Source organism: Branchiostoma lanceolatum, chromosome 10 (genome assembly GCF_035083965.1).
Source record: "Branchiostoma lanceolatum isolate klBraLanc5 chromosome 10, klBraLanc5.hap2, whole genome shotgun sequence".
NCBI lineage: Eukaryota > Metazoa > Chordata > Leptocardii > Amphioxiformes > Branchiostomatidae > Branchiostoma > Branchiostoma lanceolatum.
In genome coordinates this window covers 16,744,354-16,757,414 of record NC_089731.1, presented here as the reverse complement: position 1 = coordinate 16,757,414, position 13,061 = coordinate 16,744,354, and the positions used below count along the sequence as shown (strand labels likewise).

Below are 13,061 nucleotides of genomic sequence, written 5' to 3'. Positions count from 1 at the left end.
TGTTAGGTGTGTAGTGGTTGTGCAAAGGAAGGTCAAGTACGAAAAATGGTTTACCTTGCGTTTTTCATCAGTACTGCAGTGGACTTTGCATTTTTGTGTATTTGTATGTAGGCAAAAAAAGTGACGGAAACGTTTGGACCCTCTAGCGTGTTTTTTTGTTTTTGTTTTGACCTTCAGACTAGACATGAAGAACTTGAGAAGGGGTCGATAGATGATGTCATGATGTTTGGTATGTAGAGAGCTCAGATACTACTTTACAGAAGCAAATACTAATTATGCAAATCAGGAGCTAATTGGCATAGTTAGTTAGGAAAGTTTGTAAACCTGCTGCATTTGATGATAATGAGACTCTCATGCAGCAAGTCTTAAGTATTTACCAGTTTTTTTCATGCTAGTTTCCAAGATAACAAATACCTGCCTGTATTTGAGTGTTATCTTTCATGTTTGCAGCCAATAGAACACAAAAGAGACTCAGAGGCTTAAGACAATGCAGGAAAAGATCTTCCAGTTCAGGTATGGTATTTTGTATACTGGACCATTCAATTTCCAAAATATCAATGCCTGCTTTTGTTCAATTTTTGAAAATGATTTTTATGCTGTAAGTACTGTGAAAATTCAGGTAGACATTGTCTATGCAAGACAGTGAACCACACAGGGTCGATACAGTACTTTAGAATACTGATGATGTTAGTTAATGATACGTGACATAAATTGCTTTAAGCACATAATAGCCAATTAATGACACAAAACTTTCTATCTTGATGACACCGGAGCAGAGGACATTGTCACTACCCTCGAAGAAATGGGGTACCAGAAAAAAGATGCCACCGCTGCTGCCAAGGGTGCGAATACTGTAGAAGAGGCCATTGACTGGCTGGACCAGAATATCAAAGATCCAGGTACTTTTTATCTTATCAATTTGTGTGCATTTCCAAATCTGTTTTCACATATCAAACACGAAGCAGACCTTCAACAGGTACATTTGTATTTTGGCCTGATTACACATTCATTACACATAATGCATGATATGTAAAATGTGTGGTCCACTATTCTCCGAGCCACTATTAAAGTTATTGAACACAAAAAAATCCAGATTGCAGGAAATCTGAGATCACAACGGACCCAAGAGTGAATTATGACCTAAGCATGAAAAGGAACTCTAGCTCCCATCCAGTCAAGAGACGTCGCAAGACACGGAATAGAGGTATTGTATGGCATTGAATTTTTAAATGATGAATGGTGATGACACACTGTATTATAATTTGAAGTTGTGAAAGCATTTCATTGATTTTCATTTGATTACACTGTCCAAGGAGGTTAACCTCCTTGCACTGTCTTGTTCCTCGCAACCACCACGAAATCCTTGACGTTCATTTAGTTATTATCACTCAGCATCTTTACAAATCAAGCCTTAGTTTCTACCACTAGTATGGTTCAACAATGCAATGTTATTGTTTCAGGCTGAAAGCGGAAGGTTGCACTATAAAAATACCCAATAGATTCGGCTAGTGTATATACCGTCTGGGTGCAGTGCACCACTTATTACTACACAATGTCATGTAGCTATGCCATGTACATGGCCGGTGATAACGGGTGCTTCCATTTTTCTTTTACAGTGACGTCTAACAGCAGGCAGTCATTAGTTGTAACGGTCATTTCACTTTCCTTTAGACTAAGTTTTTTTACACAGTGAGGTGGTCACACAATCACTCTCACTCACTCACTCACACACACACAAACACACGCGCACGCACGCACACACATGCACACACACACATGCACATACACAAACACATGCGTGCACGCACACATGCAAACACGCACACACAGACATACACACATGCACACAAACTGGATATTAATTTCCGATCATTATTCCTTCACTCGGTCTGAGGGTGTACGGATGACATCCAGGTTTAGTATGATCTCTAAAATATCAACTACACTACAGTATGTTTTGTACTTCCCTAGCCCACGTATTTCAACAATTAATACCGTTGGAAAGGTGATAGGAAATTCTATTAGTAATTCATTTCTGGTCATTCTTATGTCTCGTTTTGCTAGCTTTAGGTCATCCAAGGTGATGGCAAGAGATACATGTAACGGCCTGAGGATAAGATGTAATCTGTAGCCAGCCAATGATACAGTTGACAGGAGCCTTTGCTGCGAATGTGGGAATCTTTGAAGGTACATATTTGCATATGCCAAACAACATACCAAACAGCATCTTTGCAATAAAGGCTTGTCTACAACCTGTCAAAAGTACTAGTACTAATATCTAAAGACGTGCCCAGACTGGTAATGAGAATGACATCAGCGCTTGCTGTGTTTGTTGTTATTGTTCGAGTTAAAATGCCGCATGTTTTGTATACAACTAGTCCGCTTCACTAATCAGCACCTGCTTGGTTTATTGTTTAAGTTCGCTGGGTAAGAGTAACAAAAATATACAAGAGACTTTTCTTGGTTGACAGACCTTTGAGTATCTAAAGCCATATTGCACTAAGATCATTCCGTCTAATGTTGTAAGGATTGATAAAGACCAGATATTGCTGCAATGCTAGATAACAATACAAACTTTAAGGTATTCGTGATATTGTTTACAAACATGTATTCCAACATGTAAGGAACTACTGTTGCCAAAAGAATATATTGAGTACCGCCACTCAACACACTAACAAATAAATCCATTGATAAAAAGACAAACAGACTCTAACGTTTTAGCGAAGATTAAGACTAGTGATATCATGGCCATGAGGTGTTGCAAATGCAGAAATGTTCACAATGGTTTTCCGTTCGCGGTTTTCGAGGTATACTGTTTCATTCACTTATAAATAAAAGAATGTTTTGCAGCCACATAGGCTGAATTGCACAGCTTTTCTGTTACAATTATTGCCAGTATCTACTGCAGCTTACACAATATTACAAGTACACGAGTTGCTACTGAACCTATGTAGGTCATATACAGAATATACGCAACATTTTGATAACTGTTATCTACATCTGGGTTTTACATTATGCGAACATTAATCATAATGGCCAGCACTCTCCTAGGGTGATGTTGTGGCCAAGAATTCAGACTTCGGCCTATAGCTTAGTCTGGTCTTTCTGAAGCCAAAGTTGAATTGTAATTCGCAACAGAAAAAGAGTGACTTACGGAGATTTGAGGAACAAACAGTACAGCGTTTCGAAGTCATAAAAATTATGAAGGTGGAACATGCAATTCTGTTCATGAAACGTTTAACTATTTAAAATTACGTTTCAAAAACTAGTTTCCAATTGTACCATAGGAAGACTGCATGGGTGAGTTTCCTATGAGGGGGCCGAAAATCCCGACTGGGCCCTGGAAAATATGTGTCCCCCTTCACCAGAAATCCAGACCCGCGATTTTCAGAAGGGCGGACCGATTCTCACGACCTTCTATCACATTTGGTCAACCCGTGGAAAGTGGTCCCCCCTCAGACTCTTCCAAATCGGGAGCGACTTTGGTTATTACAATCAGTCTTCAAACTCGGATATATGTACTTGAGTCTTAACATTGCGATATAACATGTTTGAGAAGAGGTTCGAGGAACTATACCGCGATTTTCAGTAGGGCGGACCGACTCTCACGACCTTCTATGACATTTGCTCCGCCCGTGGAAAATGGTCCCTGTCGTATCCAGAGTTGTCTCCCATCAGATTTGTCTTCACATGGCGACACTTCTGGATAGCCAGAATGCGCTCCTTCCGGTGCAAGTATTTTAAGATCATATAACAGTCTCTTAATCTTCTACATGCTGCCTTACCCTGTACAACCAATGCAAACATGGTGCCAAAAGGAGACTTCTACAGGAAAAAGGTTATTGAATAATATGTCAATACATGTGTTGCAACAAATATATTTACATCACAATTCCAGGTACCACTGATGTACGTGAAGTGACGCTAGTTAAAGCAGTTTCAACTTTGGATGGAAAAGTTCCAACACAGACAGCACCAGGGCAGAAGTGCTGTGGTTGCAGCAAAGTTCCAGTTTGTTCCAGCAGTAACTGCAACTGCAGGAAGGCAGGGAAAGTGTGTGGGACTAAGTGCAAATGTGCCAAGAAACATCTAGACTGCAAAAACAAGAACAGTGTGGAGGTGAGATCAGTTTTTGGCACTGCAGGTCCTATATGATATGGCTGCAATGATGTTTGATAGCAGAACTGCTTTTTTGTCTTGATGTACTAAAGCCATCCTTGCATCACAGCAAATGATGCTGCAAAGAATGTACTTTCCTGTTACCAGCTGTTACGGTGAACATAACAAAGAACATATTATATTCATAACAATTGGAGGTACCATTGATGTTTACTTCTTTTTTTTTGGTATGATAATACCTGTTGTCATTTTTGCTCACTTGTTATTCCACCTCTCACAGGTCCAAAACAACTGCAGTACTGCTGTTCCCAGGTCTTCGTTGGCACATTCATGTAAGTGGAGAGTTAGATATGAAATAGACGGATCAAATTCAAAACATAATGTTAGATTTCTTGTGTTCGTGCTGCATGTTTTCAGGTTACTGCCAGCCGTTAATGACATATAAGAATTCAAACGATTAACCGCCATTGTAATTGTTTTAAAATCTTTATAATTTAGTTGAAGGTTGTCTAAATATACTATTGTGTGTTGTTTATATCTACTAGGGAGAAAGGTTGACCTGTAATATGAGCTGAGCAGAGGCCTCATGTTGATGGAAGGTGGTACACCTGATGTCCTGCAGCAGAGGGCCCAAACTGCAGGACTCATGTTTCGTGAACCAACCCCGAAAGATGGGAATTGCTTTTTCTGGGCCATCAATGACCAACTGCAGAGAGATGCCCTAAAAAAGGAAGGAGCTAAGACAATGGACCAAGGAGACATTAGGGAGGCAGTGACCTGCTATATAAAAGACCATCCCAAAACGGTACAGTTTGATTTCACTAACTTTATGATTCTTTTTCTTTTTGCTTATATGGTGCTTCTGTTCCTGCATAGGGACACATTTAGTAAGTAGAATGCAAGTAGAAAGATTCAATATAATATCATCTGTCAGTATCATTGCTATGTAGCTGACACTTTTTAATGTAAATGACAATAACATGTAACATTATTAATTATTAATCATCATATCTCATTACATGTCCTTGCAGACAAATGGTGAGTCAATAGTCGCGTTCACGGCTGAAACGAGCCTAGATGAGTACCTAGCAAAGATGTCCCAAAATGGCTCTTGGGCAGATCACATCTACGTGCAGGCCACAGCTGACTTCCTGAAGCGAACCATTCACATTGTTTCGACAAGTGGAGGTGAAGATGGCTGCTTCATCTGTGTGGAGCCAATAGGTGGGGAAAGTGAAGGGACCCCCCTTTTGTTGGGACACTACGCTGAGCGTCATTACCAAAGCCTGGACACAACAGGTATTGTGCTTTAGATTTTTGTCTTTTACACAATGTAAACTTTAAAAGAAACACAGTGCTGTGATATGCCATACACTGTAGACGTTCATTGTCTTCCCACAATAGTCTTCCTTGCTTTCTATGAACAATATATATTTTTTATACATTTTGACCATGTCATACATCCACGCTACATTTCAGCTGCTTTAGGCTCCAGTCCTTCACCACTCCAAGGCTCCAGTCCTTTACCACTCCAAGGCTCCAGTCGTTCACCACTCCAAGGCTCCAGTCCTTCACCACTCCAAGGCTCCAGTCCTTCACCACTCCAAGGCTCCAGTCCTCCACCACTCCAAGGCTCCAGTCCTTCACCACTCCAAGGCTCCAGTCCTCCACCACTCCAAGGCTCCAGTCCTTCACCACTCCAAGGCTCCAGTCCTTCACCACTCCAAGGCTCCAGTCCTTCACCACTCCAAGGCTCCAGTCCTTCACCACTCCAAGGCTCCAGTCCTCCACCACTCCAAGGCTCCAGTCCTTCACCACTCCAAGGCTCCAGTCCTTTACCACTCCAAGGCTCCAGTCGTTCACCACTCCAAGGCTCCAGTCCTTCACCACTCCAAGGCTCCAGTCCTTCACCACTCCAAGGCTCCAGTCCTTCACCACTCCAAGGCTCCAGTCCTTCACCACTCCAAGGCTCCAGTCCTCCACCACTCCAAGGCTCCAGTCCTTCACCACTCCAAGGCTCCAGTCCTTCACCACTCCAAGGCTCCAGTCCTTCACCACTCCAAGGCTCCAGTCCTTCACCACTCCAAGGCTCCAGTCCTCCACCACTCCAAGGCTCCAGTCCTTCACCACTCCAAGGCTCCAGTCCTTTTACCACTCCAAGGCTCCAGTCCTTCACCACGTCAAGGCTCCAGTCGTTCACCACTCCAAGGCTCCAGTCGTTCACCACTCCAAGGCTCCAGTCCTTTCACCACTCCAAGGCTCCAGTCCTTCACCACGTCAAGGCTCCAGTCGTTCACCACTCCAAGGCTCCAGTCCTCCACCACTCCATGATGATGAGGTGTGAATTAATTTGATTTTTATTGGATCCTCATGACCTCAAAGAGAAGGCAAACTACATTTTATTAATTGTGATATGTACTTGTCAGCATAGTAGTTGAGACAACGGTCCATAATTCCCATAGTTGGTCTCTGTTAAGAGCAATATGCAGCCAGCTGATGGCACCCCCTCCGAAATACTGCAGAATCATTGGTACAAGTGTAAGAATAGGATGTATATGTAACCAATGCATTCCATTATGACCAGTACACAACAGTGCGAATCCCACACATATGGTGGTAAACATGGCCAGCCTTAAAGCTTTGTTGTCTTATACAGTGACATGTACAGTAGTAGTGAGTCATTTTTCTGTATTTACCAGGTATCTATTGCGATGAGATATCACAGCTTGCTGGGACCTGAGTCTATTGGGGATACACCACCTGTGGTAAGTAGTTAAAATGGCCCCCCACACTGATATACAAACAGTGCCAGATGCAAAAAGAAATGCTCAGTATAGGTATTAGTCTAAAGCTGCATGTAACTTTGGACCAAATTGATTGCAGAAGTAAGGAGAGAAACATTCTTTTTAATTTGTTCCTTCTTTTGTTTTTGACACAAAATTTACAGAGGCGCAGACAGTCAGAGAATGGTGATATGCAGGTATTCTTCATTAAGTCATCTTTTTCATACCCGAAATGCTCTACATGCTATCGCTATCGATAAATTGCATACTTAATTGCACTTTCTTTTCTCTCTTTGCTAATAGGGTTTTATCTGCATATAACTTGAAGCCATATGATTGCAATTACTTAAATTACTGCTCTCTCTTACCTGAAGTTTTCTTCTCAGCTTACAGATGCACCCAGTGACCTTGTAGAGGTGCAAGATCCTAGAGATAGCCTTCAGTCTTGGCTTCAAGCTCGTGATAATTTTTCTGCTGATCTGTTGTAAGGAAACTAAGGCTGGCCTTTTCTATAATAACACGATACTAACATTTTTTGTTTTGTTCATCTTTTGGCATCTTAACTTGCTGACATCTACAGCTGTCTTTTTTTATTGTTTTATTGTTTACCCACTACTAACTGGAAGAACATATAGCACTATGAAACAGCAAACTGCGAAACAAGACTTTATCTGTGATGCTATATGTATGTAATAATGATGTCACACATTTATCTGTTATTACCATGCTACGCATTTGCAAGGTATGAAAGAAATACACTTGCTATATATAGACTTTATCAAGAAAAAGGCACACTTCGAGGGGATTCATGTAATCTTACTTTAACATTGACAACATTTTGATCCCATGCCCTCTTTTTTTTATTTTAAAATTTGTGTTAAGGTTGGGGCATGCGAGGAGGCTGAGCTGAAGGGATATTTTACTTCAATCAAGCCATTCGTGCAAAGACTCGCAGACGGAGAGGTAAGTTTAGATGAAGGTATTGTTTGGTACATCAAACTGTAAGGTAAACAATTTCAATGTTATTGACAGGGCTTCCTATAGTATAATCCAAGGAAAGATATTTAGTGTGGAAAAATACTTGTTGATGTCCGTTTTGTGTTTTAGATTCCAGACAACAAGCGGCACTCCACATTCTTTGGGCAAGATGAGGAAGGTAACTCCACCAGAAGTGAGTCTTTTTTCTCAATCTGTATCTGTATCTATCAATCTGTATCTGTATCTATATAGCCGGTATAACCGCCATATGAGGCGTAACACACCTGAGCTCTGCAGGCACGCGGTGTGGCAGCAGCTGGTTATATTACACTGAACGGTCTGTTACACATAGTCAATATACTACTAGTAGTAATAATGGTGTGTGCACATTTAGTTGTTTAGTGCAACCCTTGCATGTTTTTACATTGATGCATATTGGAAACTTCATGACACATGTACAGTTAAAATAACACCAGAGTATAATGACTCATGCTAGTCTTTCCTGGTGCAAAAAGGATCACAAGTGAGCAAAAGTTGAAATGGCTGATGTGGTCAGAACTCAATGACTTTGTAATTTGTACATACAAAACAGCCTAATTATCACCATTGTTCTTCCCTTTAGGGAAACTGTATATGATGCATAAATCTGGAGCATTTACTGAGGAACAGGCCACTTTCATCGGGAAGTGTATTATGAAAGAGGTGAAGATTCCTCTGGAGATGCCACTGGTAAGCCCTCTTCTTACTTGTTAGCAGTCATCATGACAAACTTTGATATTGGGGTTGGTGTCCAAATGGGCTGTATCCACTGTATTTTCTCTGCGGCAGCATTATCTTCTTTTGTGACGCTGGGCAACAACATTGGAAAATGACTAATCTTTATTCATTGCGAAAAAATATTGAATACATATGTAGTAATATTCCAATATGTTACAAGCCAACTGCAATGTTTTAATACATTATATTGATGGTTGTAATTTCTCTCATCCAAGAAAGACTTATTGTTGACATGTAACTGTCAGAAGCAATGGAGTTTTGATTGGTGCAATTGAGAGGCACATTTCAACATTTTAGTACTTAAATTCTTCTTTTGGCTACAGCTGATGGAGTATCAGGTTATGGTCCTCCTACCAGAAGCCCTTGCTGCTATCTACCAGGTAAGGAAAGGCACGACCACGCTGGAGGAGGCCAGAAACTGTGTGTGGAGAGCTGGGTTTCGAGAAGACCTTTAGTGTGTTTACACTGTAGATGCAGTTGCTGGTCATAGCTCTTGTTGTAAAGAGGTATTTTAAGGAGTTGGTAGCTGTTGGTAGCTGTTCAATGACTAGAAGTTTGTGTAAGATAATAGGATGTCCCTTTTCTTCAATGTTGTGTCAAATAGTTGACTGTTTTGTAAGAGTTGGTAGAACATGTTTTTCTTCCATCATGCATAGTTTTCTTCTGTCATACAGTTGACAGTTTTTTAGGAGTTGGTAGAACATGTTTTTCTTCCATCATGCATAGTTTTCTTCTGTCATACAGTTGACAGTTTTTTAGGAGTTGGTAGAACATGTTTTTCTTCCATCATGCATAGTTTTCTTCTGTCATACAGTTGACAGTTTTTTAGGAGTTGGTAGAACATGCTTTTTTTCCATCATGCACAGTTAAAACATTTAGTACTAAATGTCTTGCAAACATGTAATGCCATTGTTAGCATGTTTATCTGTGTATATACAGTGCCAGAATCTGCTGCTGTTCAAGGATTAAAAGTTTGTGTAAGAGAATGGAATGTATCTTGTCTTCAATGTTGTGTCATATAGTTGACAGGATAAAGATACTGTAGTGCCATGTTTGACTCAGGAGAACATGTGCCTAATACTAACAACAATATTTGAGAAAATTAGGTTGCATTGCAGGGTCATTCCATCTGTACTTGCCACTCTGCGCTCATGTAATCATTATTCTGATAAGCCATCGAACTAGAGTTTGGCCAAAACAAGAGTCAACAGACTTTTGGTTACACTGTACACTGAATCTCCACGATTCACCACAACACATCTCGGAGGAAACAGAGGTCTCACTTGAATCCTTCACTATCTTACTGTTTGACCGAACATCGACATGCAGCTCAATCAACTCACTGCGAAAAGAACTGAGGCTTTTGACTAGGATTAAATAAACAAGCAACACAAAACTACATACATGTACATGTACAATCCATATTTTAACTGTGGCATGTTTTATATATTACCACTACCAGGAAAAAAACTCTTGCGCTTGCAAGAGAGAAAGATTGTGGCATCAGCGGTTGGATTCAGTTCATCAACAACCACATGCACTGGGCGGCAACCTCCACCAGGGACGGCAATGGTGACCTTGTGGCTGCCAAGTGTTCTTCACTTGATCGAAAACCACCTACATAACGTGCATGATGCACACGATGAGCCGTTCCCACAGTGTGACCATGGTGCTTTGGGAAGGAGACAGTGGCTCTAACCAAGTAAGACTGTTATCCGGTGTGATGGTCTTTTAATGTGACATAGGTACATTAACTGGTTCATCATGTTATATTACTTTTCAACAGTCTGTAGTAGCACAAAAATGTTGCAATAGTATAACTATCATTAATGTTTCTGGCACTGGCAGGTGTGAAGTTAAGTGCCTTTATCAAGAAAGCGTGCCCGCTGGGGGACATAAAGAAACGCTCACCCAAGTACCAAACAGCAACACTGGAAACCTTCCACAGTTTGGTGAATCACTTCGCATCCAAATGGACGTATTTCTGATATTGGCGTATGTTGACTGGACTCTTCACTGCTTAAATCCCTAACAGGATCCCTCACACTGTCACACATTGATTACTGCTCACCGGTTTGGTCCAGCACAGAAGAACGTTGAAAAACAAAGCAGCTCGCCTGATGCTACACCGGGATAACAAGACCCCAGTTTAACACCTCCATGCATCACTTTCATAGCAGCTTGTTAAACAAAGGCTTTAAGTTAAGACTGTGTCCCAGTTCCGGAGGATTCTTACCACGCAACAACCAGCAGTTCTCTACAAACAGCTGTTTCCTGTCGCACATCAGCACGGCTACAAGACACGGAATGCCAGCAAAAACACAGACTATTGAAACCAAAAACAAATGCCATGAAAAAGAATTTTATGTACAGATCCATATCTATGTGGAACAGTTTGCCACACCGGATACAAACGGTTAGTTGTTTCAATTGTCTATCATAAAACAGTCCAAGCTATTAATGCATTGGAAAATCTGCATCGTCCCTAATGATTAACATTTTGTTCCACACCCAACTATTTTTGAAAATATTAATCTGGTGACATCCAAAACATCTGTGCATCTCCACAACTCTGTAAAATGTTAAGTGGTACGATACATCCTCCAAATCTATTTGTAAAGATTTCATCTCTATGAAATAATTTATCTGTGTTCTACATCTAAAACTTCGGCAGTGGTATTGCCTGCATGTTGATGCTTGTAGAAATTGATCTTTCATTTTCTCTTACAGACATGACACAGCAGAACTTAAGAGCAACTCCAGCATTGGTGTTAGTGTCTAATGGCAGTCAGATTGTCATAACTTCCACAGCAGATGGTAAGCTACTTTCTCCAATCTTAGCATGACCATGGCACATTTTAGTGTGTGATAGAACAGTACAGGGGAGGGACAATATTTCTTTAAGCCAGAGGAGAGTGTTTTTTGGTTTGGCTGATGATATCTTTCTGAATCCAAGAACGTAATGGAATGTATGGACAACTTGACCTTGAACCTAGACTTCAGCAGCAGTTGCATTATACACCATCGATATTCCGTTACCCCCACACATTAATAACAAGCCAGGTGTAACATATTACTAGTATATCGTGCACAACCATTGGACAAACTTCAACTTGGCGGCTCTTGAGAAAAATTGGATTGAGCTTTAAAATTACCTATGCAATGTGTTTCTGGATACTTCTTTGTTAACTTATAGCCTTAGTAACTGTATTTTTCACTTGCTTTTGGTCAAAATAGACTTTGATCTTTGTCAATCATCCCATTAAAACCTATACTGAAGACTTGAAAAAAATAGGCCCTCACAAATGTTGAATGATTCTTTCAAATTTGGTTGATTTTGTAATTTTTCAGAAAATAAAACTGGACTTGAGTAACCCTTTGAATTCACAACCAAAATGTCACAACAGATAACATTCCAGCCTTCCTCAGTGCAATACTGACTGGTTCTACTTTGTACTGCATCACCTAACATGAGAGGAACTTTGATTAACATCTTTGAGTTTGACATCTTTTGATAATACTATTTATAATACTGTCGTCAGATGACATTGTGAGGGCGTGCTATTCCTGCGATGAGAAGTGTTGCACATACAAGGGTGGACGACTGCATTATGAATAATGTACTTTTTAACTAAAATATATTTTTTGCATTTTACCTCCAAAGGCGGCATGGAACACAACGTCCAGAGACTGACAGATATCGTCAAATTATTACGATATCATTTCACCACCAGTCAGCCTTCCAGCCCCACCTCCCCCCTCCAGTCCGACAACAGCGAAGACCGCACCAACGGCGGCACAACGCCAGAAGTCCTCACCATCAATCAGCCTTCCAGCCCCACCTCCCCCCTCCAGTCCGACAACAGCGAAGACCGCACCAACGGCGGCACAACGCCAAAAGTCCTCACCATCAATCAGCCTTCCAGCCCCACCTCCCCCCTCCAGTCCGACAACAGCGAAGACCGCACCAACGGAAATGAAATTGTATCACTTCTGTAATGCAACTTTCATATATTGTTCCAACTTAAGTATGATGTTATGATTTTGTTCTTGTTTGTAAAATAAAATTGGTGGAGGAGAATAAAGTGGTGAAAAAAAGGATGCGCCCCGCGATTGGGTTAGGCGCTCCTGTAGAATGCAGCGTAGGACCAACCTCGGACCGTATATCTATTAAAATACAGTGGAGTAAAAGTGTCGTCAATAAAGTAACGGCTATTTAAAAAAAATGGTCTATTGATCAAAGGCCTTGAAATAATTCGGTTCTAATGTTGCTTTTCTATGTTTTAATTCACTTTATTCATCTGTGCTAAATTCTTCTGTAAGCAAACGCCTCAGTAAACACTCACATATAATTGTGTATGAAAACTAAAATAAAAATAAAATAGTGACCAAGGGAGGTTGCGT

At 40.7% G+C, this 13,061-nt stretch overlaps 1 protein-coding gene and 1 long non-coding RNA gene across 3 annotated transcripts; both read left to right on the top strand.

Moving 5' to 3' along the window:
• Positions 1–451: 451 nt before the first annotated feature.
• Positions 452–5,930, top strand: LOC136443554 (uncharacterized). 2 transcript variants are annotated; one of them, XM_066440833.1, is made up of 8 exons: positions 452–513; positions 777–899; positions 1,094–1,204; positions 3,899–4,119; positions 4,400–4,451; positions 4,665–4,924; positions 5,151–5,418; positions 5,599–5,929. In XM_066440833.1, the coding sequence occupies exons 2-6, from the start codon at positions 803–805 to the stop codon at positions 4,682–4,684; spliced, it is 501 nt and encodes a 166-aa protein (XP_066296930.1). In that variant the 5' UTR covers positions 452–513; positions 777–802; the 3' UTR covers positions 4,685–4,924; positions 5,151–5,418; positions 5,599–5,929. The 2 variants fall into 2 exon arrangements, with proteins under 2 accessions (XP_066296930.1, XP_066296931.1); XM_066440834.1 differs by lacking the exon at positions 1,094–1,204 and having other exon boundaries at positions 5,599–5,930.
• A 472-nt stretch (positions 5,931–6,402) lies between these two features.
• LOC136444124 (uncharacterized) lies at positions 6,403–7,479 on the top strand. Its single transcript, XR_010757231.1, has 3 exons — positions 6,403–6,457; positions 6,819–6,884; positions 7,067–7,479. It is a non-coding gene; the product is annotated as an uncharacterized lncRNA (long non-coding RNA).
• Positions 7,480–13,061: the final 5,582 nt, after the last annotated feature.